The following is a 26,902-nucleotide window of genomic DNA, read 5'->3' on the forward strand; positions in this document are numbered from 1 at the left end:
AGTGGGGAAAGCTTCTGACTTGGGCTCAGGTCATGATCTCACGTCTCGTGGGTTCGAGCCCCGGGTCGGGCTCTGTGCCGACAGCTCGGAGCCTGGAGCCTGCTTCCCGTTCTGTGTCTCCTCTCTCTCTGCCCCTCCCCTGCTTGCAGTCTGTCTCTCACTCTCTGTCTCTCAAAAATAAACAGATGTAGGGGCGCCTGGGTGGCTCAGTTGGTTAAGCGTCCGACTTCGGCTCAGGTCATGATCTCTCACTCTGTGAGTTCGAGCCCCGCGTCGGGCTCTGTGCTGACAGCTCAGAGCCTGGAGCCTGTTTCAGATTCTGTGTCTCCCTCTCTCTGACCCTCCCCCGTTCATGCTCTGTCTCTCTCTGTCTCAAAAATAAATAAACGTTAAAAAAAAAAATTAAAAAAAAAAAAAAACAGATGTAAAGCAAACAATGCAGGTAACCTTAACACCTAATCCCCAGGAAGTAATGTTCCTAAATCTGTGGCCTACACTGGTTTTTACTTTGGAAAGGTCTCTCTAGAGTGGATACAATTTGTTCCAGATTATCATGGAACTCTGTTTAGTATTTGTAATATGCTTTAAAAATGTTTTTTATTTTTATTTCAAGGAAAAAAACGAGCCTCTGGTTCGGGCTTAGTGCAGTTTATGGCCTGTGGCAATAAAACTTGACAAGATACAATTAGTGCTAACAGATTTTATAATGTGGATCACTTCCGTCTTTAGTTTGAGAGAGAATTTCCTTCTGCCATGATTGAAGTGAGGTTTTAGCTCACCTTTTTCTTGCCATGTCCTTCCCCTACAATTGGCTAAGAGGACTTCTTTGCATGTAAAATATTTTGAGTACTAAAGTCTTCTAATCTAGTTTTGCTCTCTTTCTGGAAGGCACATTGAAGATTGCTTCCAAATGTTTTGCATTAACAAATGTAGATTTTCTAGCAACAGGACGCCTATCTAAAATGCCTGAACTGATTTTTTTAAAAAAATTAATGAAATTTCATTTTCCCCATGAAAATATTTGTTTTGGAAGATGTGTATTGTTGCACAGCGAGTGAGTAAACTTCGGAAGTGAGTTCCTAGGTAGGACTCCCTTTGCCTGGGAATTATCCAATGCTCTGACTTGCCATGGCCGTGTTGCCTTTCTAGAACATTCCTAATGAGTTGAATGCTGTCACAGGTAACTCTGACTAATCACAAAACACCAAAGTCTATACATGATTTGTCCTTTAAAATATAAGTAAGTTATGGGGCGCCTGGGTGGCTCAGTCGGTTAAGCGGCCGACTTCGGCTCAGGTCATGATCTCGCGGTCAGTGAGTTCAAGCCCCGCATCGGGCTCTGTGCTGACAGCTCAGAGCCTGGAGCCTGTTTCAGATTCTGTGTCTCCCTCTCTCTGACTCTCCCCCGTTCATGCTCTGTCTCTCTCTGTCTCAAAAATAAATAAACGTTAAAAAAAAAAAATTTAAAATATAAGTAAGTTAGAGAGAATTAAAAGTTATGCCTATAATAATACCAACATTCAGTTTCTTGCTTTCAAGAAGACAAGGGAAAAAGGAGTGTTTAAACTTAACCTCACTTTTTAACTATTTGATACTTCCTGAGATGAGTAAACTTCTGATGTACCAGGAAAGGTTGTGATTCTTGGGAAGTTACACTGTGCTCTCTTTACTTGTCCCCAGAGTTTTGTTTTGTTTGTTGAAACCTGAGCATAGTGGTGGTTGTGCGACAATATCATTTATTATGTGTTGTGCGTGAGAATATCATTTATTATGTGTTGTGTCTCCCTCCCGCTTCAAAACAAACAAAACACAAACATAATAATCATTGCTTCCAAAATGCTGTCAGAGTGTAATTAAGCAAAGTCAAGCTCATTACTTTGAATAGTGATAGAATGTTTGCTAACACTTCCCATTTTCTCTAGAAAGGACCCCTGAAAAACACCACTGAGTTCAGAAGGCAAGGCTGGATTCTCACCTGGTCACATTGCTATAGTTTAGAGAGAGTGAGGCAGCATTGCAGCTGGGTTCTCAGTTGTCTCATTGTTTGGGACTTTTCTCTGCCCTTCCTCCCAGCCCCTTTAGGGCAAAGAGAATGACCGTTGCCTCTCTTAGCTTTGCAGTCAACCACAAGTGATGATTAATCCTGATTAATAGCGTTTCATACTCTTTCTCAGGCAAGGAGTATCGGCTCCCCAATGAATAGCAAGGAAATGAACTCAAGGCTTGACATGGACAGTGGCAGTGTAACCCTGGCCCAGCAAATTGAACACAGTTGTTGCTATCCTCATCAACAACAACAAAACTTCAAGCAAATGTGCCGTTAAAAACCCTTACATAATTGTAGCAGGTTTGGGTTTCCTCTGGTTCAAGTTTTCTTGCCTCTTTGATAATCAGACGATCTGAAGAAGGCATAGCATTTCAGGGGCGAATCTGTGTGACAGACTCACAATAAGGCTGTTCACAAGGACTCTTTTATTAGCTTAAACAGTATCTGCATCATTCTTAGTCTCTGGCTTTACTACAAGGCTCCATTTAAACTTAACCCAACTTGCAGACTTAACTGATCCAGGAATTACTCAATACAACCAGCCAGCTACTGTAGCTTTTTTCCCCTTTGTGATAAGGGGATTTAATACAATGGGCTTTACAGTTCTTAAATGACTCCATTTTTTCCCTTGTCTTTGAGATGTGGCGCTTATATGACCTTTTGTTCTTAATAAAAATTTCACATGGTTTGATTATATTTTTTAAAAGTATAAACAAACACAATGTTGACTCCCTACCCTCAGAGTAAAACTTTTTAAACTTTGTAGATGATTACAGAAACAGAATTCGGGTCATAATATTTACACAGCTGATTTCAATATACTATTAGATTTCATGATTAATGATTCAATATTATTAAATCAGACCTGAAAACCTTTATTTTTGAGGGGTGATTCTCATATAATTACCAGTGGCCCTTCAGCATTGCACATTTGCCTTCACGCACCTCTGGTCGTCTGCTGGTGTTTATACCGTTTCTGCTGCCACGATGCCGCTACACTAATCAGGGCATCCTTGGTGGGTCCCTGCATAGCTCGGGGAGGAGGGGAGGACAGAACTCTGACATCGGACTGGAGAGTCTTGAGGGTGTGTTTGGTAGCGTGCCACACTGAGAGTACAGAAGACCTACACCCCGAGTAGTGGGTCTCAGACTTCAGCAGGAACAAAAATCATCAGAATGTTTGATTAAAATGAAATATCAGGGGCGCCTGGGTGGCGTAGTCGGTTAAGTGTCCGACTTCAGCCAGGTCAAGATCTCGCGGTCCGTGAGTTCGAGCCCCGCGTCAGGCTCTGGGCTGATGGCTCGGAGCCTGGAGCCTGTTTCCGATTCTGTGTCTCCCTCTCTCTCTGCCCCTCCCCTGTTCATGCTCTGTCTCTCTCTGTCCCAAAAATAAATAAAAAAAAAAAAAAAAAAAAAAAACAACGTTGAAAAAAAAAAATAAAATGCAAATATCAGGACCCTACCCTCACGAGGGCCTGAGAATTTGCATTTTTAACAAGCACCCAGTTTATTCTGATGCTGATGGTTACCAGACCATACTGGGGCCATTGTCCTATAAATTCTCCAGGGAACCTTGGGAGTTCTTGATGCCTCCCCTGCAGGGCCTATGGCCTCCGGGTAAGCTGGGACCCGTCTTGGGCAGGAGCGACCGCTGTGTGATTTCCCAGAGGAGTCGGTGGCAGGAGGGAAGGGGTTGGAGCAGCCCGAGTGTCCTCTCCCCTTCCGCTTCCATCCGCAGCAGGGCGGTATCCGCCGTGTTTCCAGGAACAGGCCTGTGGCCCCACACTTGGCTGTTTGAGAATGCCCTCTCACTCCACCCGGCTCTGTGCACGATTAGGATTTCAGAGTGGTGTTATCTGCAGTACTTAATCCAAATTTGCTCCTCTGTCCTCCTCCCACACCCCATTAAAGTAATTTTAGATTTGTAGAAACAAAGGTCCTTTTCAAAAGGATTTCCAATTAGAAATGAATTCTCAAGAAGCTCTTCGGGAATTATGGATGTAACGTGTTTGTTCGTTTCACGAAGATAAGATTTTTCCTTGAAGATAAGTTGCTCTGATGGTCAGAACAGATGGGGGAAATAAGTGGTGATGACTGCTGTGGATGTTTGTAGCGCCTCTCTGGAGGTGCTGTTCTGTGTTCTGTCGTGGAGTCAACCCCCATGTGCTCGGCAGACTTTTTTATCCTGCGAGTTTTCAGGCCTATGCAAAGCTAGAAAGTTCAGCTCCCACATACACTCCCCCCAGTTTCCGGAGACTTGCCATGTTCTTCAGCGGCTTTTTGGTTTGCTCTTAAATATTGCTGGTAGTTTTCTAATTGGTTCATTGATTTTTTTTTTTTTTTTTTTTTTTTTTTTTTTTAGGAATGAATCAGACACGAGCTGCTTTGCTTGAGGCCTGAGTGCAGTATCATCCATAGTAATTTGAATATGTTCTTTTCAGGAATGTGTTCCAGAAAACCTGGAGCTGAAGAAGAAGATTTTTGCTCAGTTAGATCAAATCATCGATGACCAAGTTGTCTTAAGCAGCTCCACCTCTTGCCTCCTGCCTTCCCAGTTGTTTGCTGGCCTCGCACACGTGCAGCAGTGCCTCGTGGCCCATCCTGTGAGTGCCTCTACCCGCCAGCACGGTGGCCTCTCATTCCGGTTTTCCGGGGCGGTACGCCTTGGCTAATCCGCTAGTATTTTGTAGCTGCTTTATTGAGGTGTAATTCGCATGCCACACAATTAAAGCTGGATAATTTAATGTGATTCAGCATATTTAGAGAGTTGTGCAATCCCGGCAGTTTTAAAGAGAATTTTATCCAAAAATGTCTTGAATTGTATCTGTGTACCTGACGCACGATGGGATAGAATCCACGCTGTCTCCCTCACCTACGTAACTCACTGTCTAGCTGAAGAGAGAGAGTACTAACCAAATAATCCTACTGTCAGGGAGTCATTTTTAGTAGGATTTTGTAGCCATTTTACTGCGCCGTGTGGTTTCCTCAACACAATTCGGAGTAGGATCAGTTTTACTAAAATGCAAATTCTTGGTCCTGCTCCTGAGATTCTGGTTCAGTAGGTTGACTTTAAGCCTCCTACCCCTTTTTTGTGTTCCCTTGCACCCCTCTGTTGTAATTAACTGGGCAGACTTACACAGTGGGGGGGCATGATGAGGCCTGTTGGACAGTGAGTACAAGTTGTCGTGCAAGCACTCAGTAAGTCTTTTTGAGATTAATGTATTAATGTGAGGAAAGGAGAATCAGGAGATCCAAGGTTGAGTAACAGCTGTGAGCTCAGTGTGACCTTGGGAAACTGGGGACAGCTTGTTAGGACAGAAAAGCTAACTTAGCTCCAGCCATAATAAATGTGATAGTAGATGACGATGGCCACACCCTCAGCACCAGCAGGCCATCAGAGGTGAAGGCTGGGGAAGGGCTGCGTGGAGGAGCCAGGGCCAGGCTGGGCAGGATCTGGGCTGACCAGGGAGGAGAGAGTGTGAGGGTGGGAAAGAAGATAAACAGAGACCCTTGGCCAAGAGCAAGCACGGGGCATGCAGAACTGTGAGGAGGCCAGCCTGATCGGAAAGACACACGCACCTCACGTACTTGGGGAGCAGGAGGAAAGAGCCAGAAGACTTGGGAATGGTTGGGTTATACAAAATCATGAGCGTTACTCCGAAGAAATGGGACTGGTTTAGACACAGGGCAACCCTGCGATGTGGTGGAAGTGCTGCCTTTGGAGGGTGATCAGAAGGTTCCTTCTATATTGAAGATGGCTCAGAGAGGGGGACAGCTACTCCACAGAACTGGGGCAGGATTCCTAGTATGAGCCACCAGGGCCGTGGTGAGGCTGAGGGTCCTAGACTGAGAGCAGGGAAAGTCCTCCTGCTGAGAAAGAGTAGCTTAGAGTGTGGGGGTGGGGAGGCTAAGGGGCTTGCTCAGGGAGGTGAGGAAAAAGGGCAGGTCAGAGATGCCTCCTGGGTTCTGCGTGCTGACAGGGGGGACGGCTTGGACCACCATTCACATGACTGTACGGTTCTGGATGTCCGGATATCCTCCTACTGAAGTACAAGGGAAAGTGGAGAGTGGTCGTAAAATATGGAGACTCAGACCCACAGAATATAGAAGAAAACCAGTCATGTTTAGCTACCACTCAGATATGGGAAATTAGCACCAAGAGGGACCTTAGTTGAAGCATCCAGTTACCAAGTGCCACAAAACATGACATGTATTTGCTTTTATGACATTTACATGTCCGTAAAAAGGACTCCTAGAAACTGTAAACTGTTGATTAGATTGTTAATCTTGCTTGGAAACTTCCAACTTCTAGCCAGTAATTGTACTTCTAAGTCAGGTGGGAAAAAAAGGAAAAACAGCTAAGTCAGATTGTTTAGAAAATGCCTCCTAAGTCCTTTATCAAGACTTTTACCCATGTCTCTTAATTTTGAACTACCTGATGGATGAGACCACACCTCCTTCACTTTCCTGTCACACCTAACAAGTACCTCTGACTAGTAGTTCAGCCACTCACTGTTGAGTAATGATATTTCTCATACCATTTTAGGATTGCTCGCTTTTACTTCTTTAATCAAGGTCAAATAGCATAACCAAAGTAAGTCCAGACCTTATTTCACAAATTAATCTCTTCTTACTTTTGGAAATCATTTTATACCTAAGCCAACATTAATTTAAGCAAATGCAATCACCCAAGCCGGCCGTCTTTGGAATTTTATCCTTTCTTTCTCCTGCGCTGATATTGCCCACCGATCTCCTGCCCAGATGATTCCACTGAGCTCAGGTGGGGAAAAGGCGTGCTGAACAATTCAACCCAACCTGGACGGGCAGTCCCAAATATTCCAGAACCATTTATGGTCTCTGAGGAGCTTGTTTCCCTTCGGCCCGGAGCATCGGCTCGCACGCCACCGCCTCAACATCCTGCCCCAGGCACCCACAGTTCTTTGCCCAGACAGGAAATAGGACAAAGGAAAAGGAAGCCCCTTCTTCGTGCCTCTGAAAGGCTGTGGCGAGAGTGGATAGTCAGCAGTTGCGAAAGATTGCCGCCTCCAGCCCTCCATAGAAGAGCCGGCAGCCAGCGAGTTTCGACATCACGTGTTGTCTTTTGGGCAAACACATGTTGTCTCGCTGGGGGTGGGGGTGGGGGGTGGGGAGGAGCTCTGGGTCATCTGAGCACTGGGGGGTGAGCGGAGGTCACTACGGGGTGGGCGTGTTCTCTCAGCACACAGGTAGTTTGGGATTTTCAGGTGGGCTTCATAGACTAGAGCCAGGAGGCGACGGGCTCAGGAAGAGGGGTGTTAATGTGTCCCTGACATTCTCCCTCTCAAATGTTTCTTATGTTGCGTTTCCTTGTCTGCCTCATCTCCCTGAGGGAGTGTAGAGGGGCTCAGGAATGGGCATCTGGTGGCTGGGAGACGTTCGCTGATGATGATCTCAAAGTTGAGTTTGGTCGCAGTCTCTCTTGGTGCCTGGATCTATGTTAGCAATCAGTCAAAACGGTTTCAGCCACACTTTACAGCCTTACTTCAGTTGGGGACGTGGTGGTCCCATGGAGCTGGTGGGGGCTGCTTTAGCCCATCGGATGCTCCTGGCGCCCCTCTTATGGATGCTCTGTGGATGAGGCTGCCTGGGAAGCATGCACATGGCTCAGGGATTCCAGTGTTGAGTGGAGACAGGTCCTGAACACTCGTCTACTCATCTCCCACGTTGGTTACTTGTCAGCCACGGAGCTATAACACAGCCTGGAATTAAACCGGGCACTGCTCACATAAGGTGCCCAGAATGTTCCCATCTGAGCACCTTGCCTACGCTTGCCACCTTTGTTACTCACTCTCCCGCCTGACCCCGGAACCACTTGCCCTCGTGTTGGTGGTAATTTGAACGTCCGTCCCGGAGCTTGCTGTTTCTGGAGAGCGTATGTGTGTGCGTGTGTAGGCGGTGCCCGTTTCAGATTGTCAGCTGCTGCCCGTCAGAGGGGCAGCCTTCCCCCCTCTGTCTGTGGAGGGTTCAGGAAGGTGGGGTGGGATGGGCTGTCACTCATGAAGGACTTTACTCTGAAAATTATCAACATGGTGGGGGATTAGGCCTCTCGGCCTGCTGTAAGCAAGCCGCTCCTTCATTTTTACTTCCACTCCTCTTGTAAAGAAGAGGAGTTCGCCTGGTCGGGAGTGCCCCCTCCGCGGAGCTGTGCCAATGAATTGCAGATCGCCGCAGCTGTCGTCTGGGAGAAGGGGCCGGCTGCCTTTCCTCTGAGTTTAACTCTGTTTCATCTGCTGCAGAGAAAATAAACGAAGCCTCTGTGTTGGGCGCGCTGTGCTATCTCCGCGATCACATGCCTCCCAGGCTCTGGTCCAGGTTCTGGGCAGGCTTTTCACGAGGTGAATGGAGAATGCCCCCCTCGTACCGCCCGGCCCCACCTGAGCTCTCAAAGAGCCTCACCGGCCAGGCCCTCCGTCGTGCCTCCGGCACAGCGCTGCCCGCTCTGGAGAGCCCGTGGACCGGCTCCTGTAACCTTTAGAGACACTGCCTCCTTTTCCCCTCGTTTGTTTTGTTTTTCCCATTTCTTCAAGGCGTGATTCTCAGTCTAACTCACAGACCCCGATCCCGGAAGGCCCAGGCGTTCCGGGGAACACAGCCGTTCCTTTCCTTTTGAGAGAGTCGCTTCTTTGCTTATTTCCGTGGCCCCTCCCGTCCCTCCTCCGTCCTCCCTCCTCTCATCTCTCCACCTGATTGTCCCGTCCCTCTCCCAGCCTGCAGTTGGCATCAGTGTCCCTGTCACAGGACTGAGGTGCCGTGGCAAGAACCACCCCCTGCGGGCCCTCAGGCCCCGGGAGGTCCTCTCCCAGCAGCTGCCTGGCTCGAGCGCGTGGACACAAAGCGTGAACGCGGCCTGTTTCAGGAAGCACGAAGAGCTGGACCGTGCAGCTGGGTTTCCGCGGGTGCTGGGGAATCAGGGTCCTGCAGGGCTTTGAGCTGGGGGTGGTGCAGTCGGCATCCTGTTTTTAAGTTTTAAAAAAACGTTAATTGTGATGAAACACGTGTAAGGCTTGAAACTGTGTACGGTTCAGCGGCAGTGAGCACGTTCACACGGCCATGCAGCCCTCGCACAGAACTCCATCCGCAGAAGTCTTTCTTGGGAAGCTGAAACTCCGCCCCCAGGGAGCAGCAGCTCTCCGGCCCGGCAGCCTCGTTCTCCCTTCTGCCTCTGGATCTGACAGGGCCCTGCCTGACAAAGGCTCACCCTGGCGGTGGCGAGAGGATGGACCTGGAGAGAGAGGCCAGGGAGGAGAGTGCCGGCATCTGAGCGGGAGGCGACGGCCGGAGCCAAGTGTGCGTGTGCGGTGGCAGGAATGGGTTTTTCCGGAGACGTGAATAGAACTGACAGGATCACCGATGGGAAGTGGGGCGGGCCAGGGAGAGGCGGGCACTGAGGATACTCCTCACGGTGCTGACTTGGGCGTTGGGTGTTGGGGTGATGGTGTTCTCGCCAAGATGGGGCGCCAGGAAGAGGACCCTGTGTGGGGGCGGGAGGGACGGGAGTTTGATTCGTGACAGGTCGAGTGTCTGCTCGTTAGGTGTCCTAGGAGTGTGTCTGGTGCACAATTACAGATACAGCCTGGAATGGGGGGCGAGCTCCAAGTGAGATCTCGGGGTTTGGGGTGGGGGAGACGCCCTGGGAGCCACCCAGCTCTGCCCAGAACCTGGGAGTGGGCACAGAGGGAGGCCAGCGGTGGCAGCTGGGAGAACTGCCACTTAGGGAGGACGCGGGCCGGGGAGCACGTTGTGCGTGCAGATCCTCTGTAGCCGGTGTCTCGGTCTGGGATTGTGCCGCCCGTGAGGCTTGCGGCATCGAAAGACCCCAAGCCCCAAAGACGGTCTTCGTCTTACAGGAAGATAAAATCCATCTAAGTAGACAGGCTTCCAGTTCTTATAATTCTGATCTTCGAAAAGGCCAGAAGTTAGACATTTTTATGAGCTCGATGATCATAGGCAGGAGACAAGTGATTCAGTTGAGGCACTGATTTATAATTTATTTATCTGAAAACAGATGCCGTCCTCTTTTGCTTTCTAAGAGGGCTGAGTGTGACCAGGGCAGGCCGAGAGCACAGGGAACCTCCGAAGCTAAGCTGTTTGTGGACCAGAGGCCCCTCCTAAGCAGAGTCCTAGGAGAAGGAAGGTTTTCTTTCCCTTTTCTGTAGAAGTCATTGTATGTATGTATGTATGTATTTTTAAATTTTTAAAAAAGGTTTATTTGAGACACACACACACACAGAAACAGTGTGAGCAGGGGAGGGGCAGAGAGAGAGGGAGACACAGAGTCAGAAGTAGGCTCCAGGCTCTGAGCGGTCAGCACAGAGCCCAACATGGGGCTTGAACTCATGAACCGTGAGATCATGACCTGAGCCGAAGTTGGGATGCTTAACCGACTGAGCCACCCAGGCACCCCTGTAGAAGTCATTTTATTTATTTATTTATTTTTTTTAATTTTTTTTTTTTAACGTTTATTTATTTTTGAGACAGAGAGAGACAGAGCATGAATGGGGGAGGGTCAGAGAGAGAGGGAGACACATAATCGGAAGCAGGCTCCAGGCTCTGAGCTGTCAGCACAGAGCCCGACGCGGGGCTCGAACTCACGGACCGTGAGATCATGACCTGAGCCGAAGTCGGACGCTCAACCCACTGAGCCACCCAGGCGCCCCTATAGAAGTCATTTTAAAATGGATGCTTCTTGGACTTCCTGGTGGCTCAGTCAGTTAAGCATCTGACTCTTGATCTCAGCTCAGGTCTTGATCTTGGGTATGGAGCCTACTTTAAAAAAGAAAAAAAAAAGATGCTTCTTGTAGTTATTTAGTGACTGTAAGATTCTATCAATTTTCCTCTATATATTGGGGAAAAATTACTTAAAAGTATTTGGCATACAGTTTACTGCAGTGCATTTGGCTTTTAATGGTGAGGTTAATCTGGTTCTACGAAGCAGCCTTTTCTTTGGACCGAGGATAATCCTCTTTGGGACTCTTCAAGAACAGTTTCTCAAACGAAGAAACAAACAAAAGACAAAAATAAAAAAATAAACCAAGAAACCCAGAGCACAAAGTGTAAATGCTGGGCTAGGCAGGCATTTCCATCTGGGCCCACTCATCGTGGACCAGCCCTTCCCACCTTAGGCCGTGTCACGACGTCAAGGCTGCGGTAGTGTTCTGATGCTGCGTGACCTCTGTGTAGGTGAGATTTGATTGGTGGGACACGTTTGGGGCTCAACATGGACACGTTAAGGAAATACCAAGTTTTGGGAAGATGCTCTCAATTTTTAACCCTGACACAGTGAATAGCAAGACCCCGCAGTGAGGGTTTTGGAAGGTGGGTCTGGAGGAGGGCTGGGGCTAGGCGAAAGCCCATGAAGTCTAGACAGCGGGTAGCTGAGAAATGCTGGGGGAGGCCAGGGGTCTGGAGATTAGCCCTGAAAGTATAGGATGGTCATCTGCACCTCCAAATTTCAACCTCATATGCTAGTTATGATTTTTCAATAAATGAAACACACAGATTTTTGTGCTCAGGTTTTTTCTTTCCCTCCTTTGTGGACTACTTTATATTTCAAGTTTCTTGTCATCAGATGCTGAATCTAAAGTGGCCCTTCCCCAGACAAATCTGTACCATCTGACCGTTCAGGATAGGCAAGCAGTCTGCCAGAACAGCACCCCGGCTCCAGGGCTGTCTCCTGACTCTTCTCCCCTCCTGTCTCTCTCGTAAGGTAAATCCACCATATTACGTGCCATTGGTTGAGCTGGTCCCACACCCAGAGACGGCCCCTGCGACGGTGGACAGAACCCACGCCCTGATGCGGAAGATCGGACAGTCCCCAGTCAGAGTCTTGAAGGAGATGGATGGCTTTGTCCTGAATCGCCTCCAGTATGCCGTCATCAGCGAGGCCTGGCGGCTGGTGGAGGTGCGTGGGCCGCTTCCAGCCTCTGGCTGTTGGAGGGGAAGGGTAGCCGCACGTCCTGGGGCCGCATGGCGGGGTGGGAAAGTCAGCGCTCAGTCCTGCCTGTTCTGTTCTGGGGACTGAGGGCAAGCTCTTCTCTCAGGTTCAGTCAACAGGCAAGGAAAATAAAACGTAATGTGGCAGTTCATTGTATGTTTCAGAGATTCCTCTGTTACAGTAAGTCATTTGATATTCACACCTGATGATAGACTTCTCTGCTTCCTGCCCTTTCGTATCATTACCACATAATTATCTCTGTGTGGCAATACTGCATTTTCTCACAGGGTCAGGTTTTCCCCCAGTGTTACAATTTTTCAAGAGGGAAAAACTAAATTTTGAGTAAACTTGTATCCTCTAAAGGAACCCAGTTTATTTCAAGAGCTTGAGGAAGAAACAATGGGTAATCCTTAGACTTGTTAGTGCTATGCTTATCTTAAATATAAATAGGAAGTTATGCACACACACTTAACCCTGTCCTTTCATTAAAAGATTTTACATGTGACTTTATTTATTTATTTTTAATTTTTTTAATGTTTATTTTTGAGAGAGAGACAGAGTGTGAGCAGGGGAGGGGGCAGAGAGAGAGGGAGACACAGAATCCAAAGCAGGCTCCTGGCTCTGAGCTGTCAGCACAGAGCCTGATGCAGGGCTTGAACTCACGGACTGCGAGATTATGGCCTGAGTCAAAGTCAGACGCTTAACCGACTAAGCCACCCAGATGCCCCAAAAGACAGATGCCCCAAAAGATTTTACGTGTGATTTTAGAAATCACCTCGCTGCATACGTTTGTACAAAGCTCTACACCTCGCTTCTACATTTGTATGAAGGACCTGGTTCCAGGCAGGATAGACCTTGGAGCAGCCCCAGGACTTGCAGTGAAGAGTCCAGGGGTCTTGGGCTCAGACTGTCTGTTTTCCATCCACTTGCTTGTTGATGCTTCCTCAGCTTCTACATGGGTGAACAACACTGTCCACACTCATGTTGCAGAGACATGGTGGAGCGAGCGAGGGTCTATCCGGGTATACAAGGCAAGGGGAATGAAGCTTGGGCTGAGTTGTCTGTTCCTGGAATAGGCCCAGAGCTCCTATGGGAGCCCGCCAATCCCAGCCTGACACGGGAACAAGGGGGCCGGCCTGTGGGCATTGTATTTTAGCAGCCCAGCGCGTGATGTATGTGACCCTCCTGCATTCTGCCCCGTCCCTGTTAGATTCATCATCTGTCCTGACTGCCGTGTCCAGTTGCCACACAGTAGCTGCAATTCTGTGTCCTTGTTGGGATTTTCACTGTTAAGTTCGTAGTTTTAACTTCCTAATAATTGTAGAATGTTCTTTGAGTATCAGTAGTAGAATATTTAAAGACACACTGAACTGAAAGCACTTCCTCGGAGCTGTTTTTACATTATTTCCTCTTGTCTGGAAACTTCAGTAGACCACCAGAAAAGTTCAGTGTTACAGTGAAACACAGAGAGGTTTTAAGGCAGTTTTTGCCTTTTTTGTAAAGTAACGTAGGCCCAAGGGGGTAAAGAAAAGCCCTGAGCTGAATCTTGCTTTCTCCAGTCAGAAGGGTGTGAGCCAGCTCAAGGGAAAACCTGGAGGTTCTGGGGCAGAGGAATTAGGTGGGAGTCACACACACAGGATCCTCTCTGTGTTGACCCCAAAGCAGAACCGGGGGTGGTTGGGAAGCTCCCAAGTCTGGCAGGCCGGTGGAGGGTTGCAGCGCTCCCCTTGGAGGAGCCGTGGAGGATTCCAGTTCTCCCCTTTACTGGCCAGACGCGGAGGGAGGGCTGGAGGAGTTACTGAATGTGGCCGCTGTACCGCCTCATTTCGTCTGCCCTCCTTTAGATTGTCCCGTCTCTGGCGGCTGATGGCAGACTGGGCGTGATCATGTTACCGACTTGCAGGAACGTTCTCACTCTTGGGTCTCATGCCGGAGAGTCCCGCTTGTGTCTGTCGTTGGCTGCAGTGGCACTCACCTACCTGGAGTCTCCACGAGGCACCATGGGCTACAATCCAGCAGGATAGAGTTTGTGACAAATTGCCAAGGGGCTACAGACATGACAAAGTGTAAATAGAACCTCAAGAATTTTCCTTGGTGAATGTCTAGGAGATCAGTCCGTTTTAGAAAATAAAGATGATTTGCAGACAGAATTAAGGGAGGTCTAGAAACTATAGGTCCCTCTCTCCAGGTTGTGAATAGGGTGACGGGCATCCCTGAGCTCTGTGGTGACAGGTGAAGTGGTCCAGGTGTGGGACAGGGGCTCGAAGAGGGAACATCCGAGGGGGTGGGGTCGCCCGTGTTGTACCTGCTCTTAACCGTTGCCGCCCAGAGACCGCTACTTTGTCGGCCTCCCACACGTGGGAGTGCCAGTAGCACACCGGCCGTGCGTCCACTCCTGAAGTAGTTACTTCTGAGGGCAGAGGAGCCACGGTCGTGGGCTCTGAACACCCCGCAGGAGCCCTGCTTTCCTTAGGCTCTGGGCTTAGCAGAGTCAGAGCCATGCCGTGAGAGAACTCCCCCCCCCGGCCACATAAGCAGCCACGGGATCCTCTGCTGGGTTCTCAACGGTGCACCCCAGCAGACATACAAAAGGCACGTTTTTCCTGCCTCCTCCTGGGATTAGTGGATCAATATTTGTGCCCATTAGGTGGGGTGGTCTGAGTAGTCTTGACTTGATCACATGAATTTCTTGAAAGAAAACCTGTGCCGCCTGTGGTCTGTTTCCACCTAAGATCCTGAGGGGCAGACAAGGCGAGCAAACCCCTCCCGAGCCCCACCTTCACCTGTGCAAATCTGCACGCGTGTGCTGGGCCCCGTCAGGGCTGGGGCCAAATGACGCCCCTTTGACTCACCACGTCAGAGCCAGTTGAACTTGAATTTAGATTTTAGGGTGTTCCAAGTGTACTTCAAAACATTTAAGGGCAACTTTGGTATAAAAAGCAGATCAATTGGGGAAATGTTACAGTGAAAACTGGAGATTTTTATACATTTTAAGTTCGAAAGATCCAAAGGCCTTGCAGAGTTTTTCTTTCAAAGACGTTCTCTCCCGGGAGTGGGTTTCACACGTGGGCCGGGGCCCCAGCCTTCTGGTAGCGAACACAGTGAGCGCAGACGAGCAGGGCCGCCTTATTCAAGGACACTATGGCTGCTTCAGTCTCGTGCCTTCTGCATTCGCAGAGCGAGTTGAAATTTGGCAGAGCTAGGGCTGGTTGCTTTAGGTCCGAGAGCTGTAAGGTGACTTGGCTGCAGAGCACTAGGACGCCTTGCGTAGACGTGGGCCCGGATGCTGCCGTCCTGGCTTCCGGGGTGCTGCGTCAGCGGGCGGGTCGAGGAATACTGTTCCTTGTTGTCTGTGTGTCAACAGCTCTGCACAAGTCAGATCCAAGTGTGAATTTCCAGGGGTCCTACCCACAAGTGGGGGTGTGAGCTAGAGTGGGACAGGCAGGGCACCTGGCCAGAAGGATGGCTCGCATTTCCACTTAGCCATGGCGGTGCCTTAATGTGGATGTCAGGGGAGCAGAAGGGTGCTGTTCCGCCACTTGCTAATTTTGTCGACCTGGTAGGTTACATCGGTCGATTTTCCCATGTTGGACCAGCCTTGCAGACCTAGAATAAATACCACTAGGTGTGTAATTCTTTCTAGACGTTGCTGGGGTCAGTTTGGTTATGTTTTGTTGCATCTAAGTTCAGAGGAAACATTAGTTTGTAGTTTTCCTTTTTCTCTCTATTTTACTTGATATCAAGGTAACACTTTATTAGATAACAAGGTAATAATGCATAAAATGGGAAGTTTTCTCTCCGTCTCTTTTCTGGAAGAGATTATAACATTTTGTTAATTCTTTAAATGTTTGGTAGAATTCTCCAGTGAAACCACCTGGGCCTGGAGAAAAACCTCTTTTCCAGGAGGTTTTTATTTATTTATTTATTATTTATTTATTTGTTTGTTTATTTATTTATTTACTGTACTTGCAAGAGTGCGGGGAGAGAGAGAATCTCAAGCAGGCTTCACACTGAGCTTGGAACCTGATGCCAGGCTCGATCCCACGACCCTGGGATTGTGACCTGAGACAAAATTAAGAGACGGGCGCTCAACTGACTGAGCCACCAAGGCATCCCTCCAGGAGGTTTTTAATTACAAGTTCAGCTTCTTTAATGGTTATAAGAACCATTCAGGCTGTCTGTTTCATCTTGGTTGAGTTTGGTGGTTTGTGGTTTTTAAGAAATTGTTCCGTTTCTTCTGAGTTGTTGAGTTCGTGAGCATAAAGTTGTTGGCAGGGTCTGTAGTGATATGCCTGGTCTTGTTCCTGATGTGGGGCATCTGTGTCCACTCTCTTTGTATCCTTGTCAGTCTTGCTAGAGCTTTGTTAATTTTACTGATTATTTTGAAGAAGCCACTTTTTGTTTCGTGGATTTTCTTTATAGTGTTCCCGTTTTCAGTTTCATTCACCAACTGGAGGGCATATTTTACTACTTGTAGCCGAGCATGGAGGAGAAATTCTAAGAAAGGTGGGGCAGAAAAAGGTAAGGGAGGCTCCTGTGGAGGCCTGTCCATTCGAGAAGGGGGAGAGGAGCTGCAGGCACCATTTCCAGGTCAGAAAGAGAAAGTGCTGGGAATAAGACACACCTTGTCTTCACGGCAGCCTAGATCATGACATACTGTCCTGTCATCGCCTGTGATTTTGTCTGTCCCCACACAGCCATGTATGCTCGGCAAGGACAAGGGCTGTCTGGGAGCAAGATGGGAGCGAGGTATATAAGGGAACAAGGTTGCTGGGTTCTGTTGTATTGTCTCACAGACGCCCACCCCATTCTTCCCCTTCCAGTTTGGCTCAGAATTGGGGGGGAGCAGCCCTCGTAGGCTTGGAACTGCCAGAAGGACAAATCCGGCTATAGTCTAGTAGCCCAAGATTAGGTCACTGGGGGACAAGATCCTGTTGGCCAGGAATGTGAGTTCAAGTCAATACTCTTAAGCTAATATCACAATAAAGGAAGTTGTGTTGTGATGATAAACCCTCTCCCAGACAATAGCTGAGCTTGTACTGCCCATAAATTCTTGCCCCATCCAGGTAGGGTAGGTGGAGGTGAGCTGGAGTGAATCACGAAGCCATCAGCAGATTCTCAGCCTGTTGGAATGTGTTGGTAATGAGCTTTGGAAATTGCTTATCTTGGGTTTTATTCACGCTTCTGAGCAATGTAATCGTGAGGCTGAATTTCTGTTCCTCATGCACTGGGCTGCAAAAATTCAGTTCTTGTTTTCTTGCCAGGTAGGTGTAGTTTATGGGATCTGAATCTAATTCCTGTTATGAAGAATTGTTCAGTTAATAAAGTATATCTCAGATCTCATGTAGTAAAATTAACAGAGGAAACTTTTTGTGATAAACGCATTGAGGGTTTTCTGTGGAATTTAATTATTGAGACTCTAACACAGGAATTAGGAGTCAGTACAGCGAACCCCTGAGGATCATTTACTCATCAGTGACTTCAGTTTGTATGGTATTTAAAAGTTTACAAAGCACTTTCCTGTATATTCTTCATGGTTTACAGATATTTTCAGATCATCCCATCTTAAAATGATGAGAGGTGCATTGTTATTTTTGCCCTTACAGATTAAGACACTGGCTCAAGAGGTTAGGTGATTTGATCCACATTCCGCAGTCTGGTGGGGATTCACAGCTGTGTCACTTCTGTGCTTCAGTGTCTGCACCTGTAAGTGAATCTGTTTCTCATCAGGACGTGATGAGGATTGGATGGGGTTATGTATGTAAAGGGCTTAGAACATGCCTAGCATATGGTAATGGTTTAGTAAGTGCTATGGGTTGTTGTGACAGTAACGATGACAGAGTTTTCTGATTCCCTGAATCCGGTGTAATTTTTTTGGACGCCACAGCTGCCACCAGTGTGTTAGCTCTGAGCTGAAAAACTCACATCCTGGCTACACAAGTGGGGCTCCCGGAAGGCAGCAGGGCCTCACCCGGGAGCCTGTTAGGAATACACCATCTGAGATCCCACTCCGGACCTGCAGAACCAGACTCTGTATTTTAATAAACTCTGCAGACCTTCGTAAGCTGCCCAAAGTCGGAGAAGCTGTCGCTCCCTCCCAGGGAGACCCTGGCCTCACAGTCTTGATGGGTTGTATTTCATCTGTTTTAAGATGAACTTTTTATCTTAAGATGTTTACATTTTAACATCTTAGTTTTATGGGCGGCATTTTTCTTCCTTAACAGAACATTAAATACTAATTTAACTTTCAGTTGATGCAGTCTTAATTTTAGAGAGAAATAGTGTATTCTGCTGTCGTTTTTATTTGTCTTTTCTCCTTCCGTGTTTTTCTGTGTCTGATGCTCTATATCTGACTCAGGCTCACGGTAGATAAACATGCAGCTTCTGCTTAGTGGAGAGACTGTCACCTGGTCACTTTATAAGTTATGATTTCCAGTCCTAGTTTTGTGACAGTGAATACCTCTGGTTATCCCAGAAGTTATGTGAAAGTCAACTTAAGAAAAGGATTTAATTCACTTTTAATGAAAACACACACACATCGGAAGGAAAGAATGCTGGGCCGTGACTGCCTGGGAGTTGGAAGTCGTCATTCCAGATCGAAGCCGGCCTTCCCTGTGGCTCAGGCATGGATGTCCAGACGGAGTCATCCTTGTGCTGGCCACACACGTAGCATCTGCACCGTCCTGTAGCCTTTTGATTTCCGGAGCAGGGATGCAGACTGTGGCCAGGTTTTCCTCTTATTAGTCGTGGGCCTGTGTGAACAGAGGCATGTCTCTCCAGGAGTGACACTGAATTGAGCAGCATCCTGGTGTTTGCAAATCAGGTGCACCCGTGACCTGTGCTCCTGGTCTTGTGTTGTCGGCCAGCTGAACAAGCAGCCTGCCTTGTCGTGAACTGCTTCGTGGAGAACGTACAGCAAGCTTTTTCTATGGAATGAGAGACACACAGGGGAACTAATGGGGGAAGATGGCCCCAGATCATAAGTGTTCTACTATAACTACCTCGTACATGTCTCACATGTGCTGTGATCATGGGGAAGTGGCCAGTCATCGGATTTCTGCTCTCCTTTTATAGACCAGTATTAGTGTAGGTTCCGTTCTCCAAGTTCACATTAATTCTCAGGAACTTTACTTCCCACACGTCCAGCATTCTGCGTGGGAAGCCATATATCCGTGGCCTATAGTTTCTTGGCAGCCTGGGGACACCCGTAGTTTCACTGATGGCTCTTTTCCATAAATGTCCCCCCGTGACCAAGTATGTTCATTCCCTGCCAATCCCTCAGCCTTCTCTCTGGAAGAAAAGCGGTACAAGACAGGGAAGTAAGGCCGAAAAGAAGAAAAGAGAGCAGAATCAGGCTGTCACTTGTTCCACAGGCTCTGGGACCAGGAAAGGCAACCGTAGTCTTGTGGCTTGAGAGGCTTGACAAGAGAAAGCATGTTCAAAGCAGTCGCTTCCAGGCAGTTGGAAGGTGGGGTTGTGTGAGCGATTTTTCTGCGGGGGGAAGGTGTTGGAAATGCTGTGGACTGCTCCAGGCTACAGCTCACCTGGAATGTGTCCAGCAGGAAAAAGCTGAGGCTTGATTGAGCAAAATATTACGGTTCAGACATTGACGACATCTGCCTATGTACCTGGCAAGAAGAGTCACGTAGAAGGCGGTCATGCAAAGGGAAACTGAAGGAGCCCAGAAAGACCCAGGGTTCTGCCCTCTGTGCCGCACCCTCAACCGTAGGGCTTTCTACATCGTAGGTGTTTTAAAATTCAAACTGAAAATTTTAGTTTTTTTTTAAATTAAAGAGATAATGGATAAAGAGTCTGACTGAACCTCCTTGTGGTTGAAAGGAACCGGCCTGCAGCAGTCCTATTGGCTGAGTGTGGGGTCCGGGAACTTCTGCCTCCTGCCCTGGGCCTCGTGTCCTTCCAGAAGTGACACCACCTCTCTCCGCCTAGTTCATTCCTGGCCTGGGCCTCCCTTCAGCATCCAGCCTTGGGCTGGTCTCCTGGCCTCACACAGGAAGGTTCCCTCTCATTTCCCGTCCTGCCCTGGGTCTTGCCATGCCCTCGCCTGCCTCACATTGTCCTTCCTTCTTTTGTGCTCATCCACTCGGCTTCAGGCACAGCGTGCATGGGGTCCTCCAGCTTCCCTTCCGCAGCGTGGCCTGTTCTGTGCATTTCTTTTAACTTTCTCACCAGGGCAAAATTTGCCCAGCAGAACTTTTTCTTAAGACATTTTTCTGCCATTTCTGCATTTTTGTTCGACCTCTTGCGAATAGAGCCCAGACCTCGGTATTGATGAGGCTGAAGGAACGGTCTCCCACCCCTCCAGCACCTGAAGCACGCTCACCTTTCCACCTCATTCGCACGCCCTGGGTCCACTGTCCCTGTGGCCTCCTGGCCTATCTTTTTGCCTTCCAGAGCCTCTCTGTGGCAGCAAGCTCGTCACCCAAAGACATTGAACAGCTCTCTTGGCTTTCTCTTACCTCTTGTACCCTGTAAAGTTTTCCCAAAGGCGGTCACGGATCTGTCACAACTGTCGTTTTCTTGGGCTCCGTTCCCTTTCTCAGTGGGACTTGCTGGCACGTATTGGGAGTGCAGGGCCTTTGGAGCATGTGCGTCACCTCCTTTACCAGGACCATTTTCCAGATTGGTTGAGACGTGCTTTCACCTTGGCTTAAATTCAGAGAGCTTCCTAGCAGTGGCTTGTTCAGAGATCCCAGGAGAAGGCAGTGCTTTCCATCCATGTTGCAGCCCTCAAAGGACACTAAGGCTATGCCCCAGGACTGTACCAGAAGCCACACCCATGACTCAGCAAGTGTTTGTTTGTTTGTTTGTTTGTTTACTTAAGAGAGAGAGAGAGAGAGAACACGAGGGTGTGTGTGCAAGGGGGGAGGGGCAGAGGGAGAAGGAGAGAACCTCAAGCAGGCCCCAGTGCAGAGCCCAATGCAGGGCGACATCTCGGAGCACGTGGGAGTGGGGGGCCGCGGGCCCCCCTGTGCGTGGAGCTCCGGCCGTCTCCACTCTCCCGAGCTTCTGTCTGACATCATGAGCGTCTCGGAGTCAGCCGTGGACACACTGAAGAAGCTTCGTAGGTTGGGATGCCTTCTCTCCAGAGCAGTCCAGGGAAGACGGAAGCCACTGAGGAAACTGGAGTTTTCTTGCCTCTGAAAGCTTTATTTGCTGGCTGGGACTCATCAGTTAATTAGAATTCCTTCTAGTCGCGATGGTCTGTAAGAAGTCGACGGTTTTTATGATAGGATTTATTTACTGTTTTATGGGAGGTTGCTTTGAGCAGCCACACTGGCAAGCAGCAGAGCCCTAATGAAAGGAGAGCTCCCACTCATTTACTTTAGAGACACCTCCAGACCTATTAACAGACAAACATAATGAAAACATCAACCCATACTCCATTTTTTAACAACCTGCTTGGCATGCCTGGATTACTTTAATAGTGTTTAAAGTAAAAGCTTCAATGCTAGTACTTTAACAACCCTTAAAAAAAACTCAACTAAAATGCTCTTACCCTACTTATCGTCGCCATCAGGTAATCAGTCAGGACACATGCTGGATCTCAGCTCCACCAGTGTGAGCTGGAAAGTTAACAGGCAGTGGAATAGAGGGGAGAATGGAGGAGAGAAGGGGGGAGGGGGACCCCAAGAGAAAAGGTGGAGAAAGGAGGATGCAGGTGACAAATGGTGCAGCCTTGTCACCTGGCCTCCTTCGTGAGGGGCAGGCAGACGCTGGGCAGGAGGCCAGCCTGTGACCGGGGACATGGGAGCAGGAAACTGCTGGAATTGCAAAGGAGGGGCGGGCAGAGACGGGCCTAGGCTGTGCTTCTGGTCCTGGATGGGGCACTTACACTCCTCTGTGTTCACAAACCTCTTTGTGAACACTTTTTCCCCTGAGGACCACTGCCCTTGCACACTTAACGTTTGCACAGAAGGGAGGATTCCTTCTGCTGTGTTTGTTCTCAGGTCAAGTCTCTTCCTTTTCTTTCAGAATCTTTAATACTATTGACGGGGCGCCTGGGTGGCTCAGTCGGTTAAGTGTCCGACTTTGGCTCAGGTCATGACCTTGCAGTTTGTGAGTTTGACCCCAGGTCGGGCTGTGTGCCGACAGCTCAGAGCCTGGAGCCTGCTTCGGATTCTGTGTCTCCTTCTCTCTCTCTGCCCCTCTCCTGCTCTTGCTCTGTCTCTGTCTCAAAGATAAATAACAATTAAAATAAATAAATAAATAAACAAACATTAAAAAAATACTACTGTTTTTCTTCCTGAAAGCATTGTTATAAGCACGGCACAGTAGGAAAAGACACACCAGGGAATTATTACTCCCTGGGGCCTAAAGAGTCCTTCAGCATCCCTTGTATTAGGACAAAGTCTTTCCTGTCTTTCTCTTTCCTGTTTTTTGTTTGGTTCCATTTAAACACTTGAATTTGAAGAATATTCAAAGGGCAAAAATACCACTTACGTTTCCCCTACCCTAAAGCAGTCAACTGCTTTTATTTTTCTGTGTTCCTGTCTAGTTTCTATTAAGAGTACTTCTTGAGTTTCCATTTTTAATGGCTTCCTGACATTTCATTAAAAAATTTTTTTAACGTTCATTCATTTTTCAGAGATGGAGAGAGATAGACTATGAGTGGGGGAAGGGCAGAGGGAGGGAGACACAGAACCGAAGCAGGCTCCAGGCTCTGAGCCGTCGGCACAGAGCCCGACGCGGGGCTCGACCTCACAAACTTACCTGGTTTGTGAGGCGGTAACCTGTCACCACCTACCCGGTATGGTCCGCCTTGTCCCCCTCATCTCCTTTCCCCTGAGCACCCTCTCAGCAGGCTCTGGACACTGGGTGTTTTATGAATCAGCGTCCTATTGCATCAGCCAGATGTGGTGTTCGGTCGGCTCTCCCGCGAGTTAGCAAAATTTGCCCGAGTCATTCTGCAGGAATGTTTATGCCTCGCTTCCAATAAAACTTGTAGGTTGTGGCAAGAGGCCGAGTAGCTCACAAAGCTGGCTACGAGCCTTTGAGTAGCAGTGGGACCACACTTAGCAGGCTTTTGTTTCTCAGCACTTAAAATCTTGCATTTGCCTCGCCTTCTCTCTGGAAGGTTGCTCTGGTGGGGATGGTTAGAGCCAGGTTCGTGTCGCATGAAGGAGAAGTAATGCCTGTCAAAGAGTGTAGAAAACCAAAGTATATACGTGTCTGTGGACGGAGGGAACTAACTCATGGTTCTAGTTCATTTCTCATGAGAAAAACTGTGAACCAGCATGATAGTTCTTAATTTACACTTCAAAATCTGTATTACTTTCTCTAGCAGTCACCAGGACTTGAGTTGGAGGTTTCTAAAAAAAGAGAGTCCAGAACCCCTCACTCCTACTTGAGTTATTTCCACGTCAGTGAGTATTCTCGTGTAGCCCATCCCCGAAACGTCTTTGCAGGCGGGGAGCTCACTGAGATTTACCTCTGTTCCGTCCTTGCTCTAATTAGAGATTGAGGTGGGCTCTCTTTCTGTAACCCCTGCTCCTTGGCCTCTCTGACCAGAGTCATGGTAAAATAAAAGAAGCCCACTGGCTCCTTCGTGCCCTTTTTTGTTGCTTTTCACTATGACATTTTCCTAAGATAAACCTTTTTTCTGGCTCTTGGTTTTCAGTTGAGACAGTGGATGGAAGCCTCAACAGCTCTGATTGGGAGGGGCAGAAGGACTTGTGCATGGCCTAGTGCGGGTTCCTCCGTAGTGTATCTGTGTTCCTGGCAGTGATGGTGGCGGCAGCCAAGTTAAAGCAGTGTTTGCACAAGAAAAACCTGAAAATTCAGGTCTGGGTATGGTGAAAAGTAGAGCAACACAAAACAGAAGAAAAGCAGAAGTTGGAGATTAGTGAAAAAAGAAGTGGACAAGGAAAGGTGGCATGAAGAAAAATGAGAAAAGTAAATGAAAGTGAGGGCGTGCAAAAAATACGTGAATCCAGTCAAAATTTAATATGATAATGGGACGATCAGCGAGAAGGCAAAATAACTGTGTGTAGCTGCTAATCAGTAGGGGAAGTCGTCCCAGGAGATTCATGCCTCAGTACTGCCAGACCCCTTCTTCTTCCTTGTCCAGAAAACCAGATCATCCTTTGGCCTACTGCGGGCCATTCGATGTGTCTTCTCTCCTTTCCCCGCCTCACAAACAAAGGCTAGATCCAAGCCATCTGAAGGTGAGGACCATGCCTTGAACTTGTGTCCACTGGTGAGGGCCATGTTGGCTGGGCCAGAGTGCCCACATATTCAGTCAAACATAGGCTAGATGTTGCTATAAAGATATTTTGTAAATGTGATTAGTTTAACTTCTATAATCCGTTGGCTTTAAGTACAGGAGATTTTTCTCAATCCCCTGGGAAGGCTTCATCCAATCAATTGAAAGGCCTTAACAGCAGAACTGAGGTTCCCACCCTTAGCTCCTGCTGCAGATTTCAGATGTATCAGCGCCCTCAATCACACAGGCCTGTCCCTCAAAATAAATGTCTTTACGTGTATATAACCTATGAGGTCTCTCTCTGGTGGGATCCTGCCTGATGCATCCCCAAAACTTTACTTGTACTTACAGTTTGTATCATGGTATCTTGCGTTTTCTTTTTTTTTTTTTTTTAATTTTTTTTTAACGTTTATTTTTTTGGGGAGAGAGAGAGACACAGAGACAGAGTGTGAGCAGAGGAGGGGCAGAGAGAGAGAGGGAGACACAGAATCCGCAGCAGGTTCCAGGCTCCGAGCTGTAGGCACAGAGCCCGACGCGGGGCTCAAACCCATGAACAATGAGATCATGACCTGAACCGAAGTCAGACGCTTAACTGACTGAGCCCCCCAGGTGCTCCTGTGGTTTAATTTTAGAGAGAGAGAGAGGAAAAGAGCAAGCGGGGGGGCGGGGGGGGGGAGAGGGGGAGAGAGAAAATCCCAAGCAGTCTCCACACTCAGCTCAGAGCTGGACACGGGGCTCGGTCCCATGATCCTGAGATCATGACCTGAGCCGAAATCAAGAATCAGATGCTCAACAGGTTGAGCCCCCCAGGTGCCCGCAAACCAGATTTTAAACTAACAGGGGTCTAGTGTTTGTTGCTCTGTATGAGTTTTTGGAATCTTTCAACCACTCGGGGCTTTTCTTTGTCCGTGTGACTTGAGAATTTCGCCACAGAATGGAGGAAGTGCTGATGGCTGTACTGACGAATGTTCGTTGAGGCACGGACACGCCGGAGTGGGGCAGGCTTTCACTCTTCCAACGGGCGTGCAGCTTGCCACCTGTTCCCAAGGAACTGATTGTCAGCTCAGTATGACCAACTCAAGCACCTCTTTCTGCCACTGTGATTATCAGTTGTAATTATTATTGAGAATATTAGCATCAAGACCACAGATGTCACTAAGGACCCGGGTGGAGTGGAGCTTAACCACAAAATTAAGCACTCTGAGCTGCAAAATGCCCTCGTGTGAACCTTTGGCTCAGTGCTGAGTGCAGCTGAATGACTGCTTAGGACCATTGGTTTTCTCTGGTTTCGGCTTCTGGGTAAAGACTCAAACTTAGAGAATCTACCTCAGAAAATCCAGATGGGGCAGAGAGAAGGATTTAGGAAGAGAAGATACTAAAACTCTTTCCCTCTTCCCATTTGTTCAACTAATGAAGAGTAAGTGATAAGACACAGATGGTCATTTTGGAGAACATGTGGGAATTGGAGGAGAGTGTGGCTGCCCCCGCCCCCCGTGTGGTACCATAGTGTGGAGAATCCTTCTAAGGCTTTATTTAGTCGGAGTCACTGTTAGCTCACATACTTACAGATCAAAAATTACTACTTGTGGGTGGCTCACTTTTGGGGTATTTTGAAGCCCTTCAGAAGTCAGCTGAACACAGTATTTAGAGGAAGACAGCAGAGGCGAAAAGCATTGCAAGTGGCAGGTAGCGTCCATATTTGCATCCTTTACAGTCTGAGTGCTGTAGGGACACAGCACTCCTTGTCCCTTGACAAGCACTCCTTGAGGCTGTTTGGGATGTTGACCTGGACCCCGGGGGAGGGCGAAGGAGAGTCTGCAGAGCTCTCGCCTGGCTGCCTTGCACAGCATTCCTGAGCTCACAGGGTGCAGGAATGCTACAGCAAATGCTTTTAGGCAGCCTGGGGAGGGGACCCAAAGCCACCCTTCCGGCCCTGAGAGCTGGGTGAGGAGGGAGAGGAAGGCGGGGGAGTCCTTTCAACAATCGGTTTCTTGACAGTTCCGGACATTACTCTGGACCTTTTGTGTAGCGTTGCCTCCTTGTTGCTGCCCCCTCCCCACTTAAAAGCTTCGCTACCAGAAGCGAAGAGGGGTAAAACTTGTTGGCATTTGAGTAAACTGAATCAGTTAATTTGGTCTCCTTAGCAGTCCAGCTGAACATTTGGTAGGATGATTTCAAACGGATAGGAAACCTGGTGAGACAGCGAGATAGCCCAGCAGACTAGCGGCGCCTTGCAAGGGTGACACCATCAAGTGTTGGAGAGGTTGCCGAGAGCGACGGGGACCCACATACACTGCCGGAGGCAATGAGCACGGGTACAACCCCCCTGGAAAGCACCTAGCATCATCCAGTCGAGTCGAAGCTCTGTGTGCCGTAGGACAGCCGCTCTCCTCTTGGATGCGTGCCCCACGGGCCAGGAGCAAGAATGTTCCCAAATATTTGTGAGCAGTAGGTTGGATTAGTAAACTGTGATTTTATATGTCAACAGGGGAGGCCAGACCGCAGCTGCACACAACACAGGTAAAGCTCAAAAGCATCGAGTGGAGTGAAGGAAGCAAGTCACAAAAGAACGCACAGCGTGAGTCTGTTTTGAAGAGGAAGATAGGCAAAACACAGCTCTGCTTCAGGAACATAAACATAGATGGCAAATCTTAAAAGT

The 26,902-nt window shown here is 48.4% G+C and overlaps 1 protein-coding gene across 2 annotated transcripts in view; it reads left to right on the forward strand.

Moving 5' to 3' along the window:
• CRYL1 (crystallin lambda 1) overlaps nucleotides 1–26,902 on the forward strand; it is a 132,024-nt gene that overhangs the window by 94,886 nt on the left and 10,236 nt on the right. For both annotated transcript variants that reach the window (XM_078448804.2, XM_078448844.2), the window contains 2 exons: nucleotides 4,489–4,650; nucleotides 11,793–11,987. In XM_078448804.2, coding sequence (XP_078304930.1) covers nucleotides 4,489–4,650; nucleotides 11,793–11,987 — 357 coding nt within the window. The remainder of the gene's footprint in view (nucleotides 1–4,488; nucleotides 4,651–11,792; nucleotides 11,988–26,902) is intronic.

Source organism: Panthera onca, chromosome A1 (assembly GCF_046562875.1).
Source record: "Panthera onca isolate mPanOnc1 chromosome A1, mPanOnc1 haplotype 2, whole genome shotgun sequence".
In the NCBI taxonomy this organism is placed as follows: domain Eukaryota; kingdom Metazoa; phylum Chordata; class Mammalia; order Carnivora; family Felidae; genus Panthera; species Panthera onca.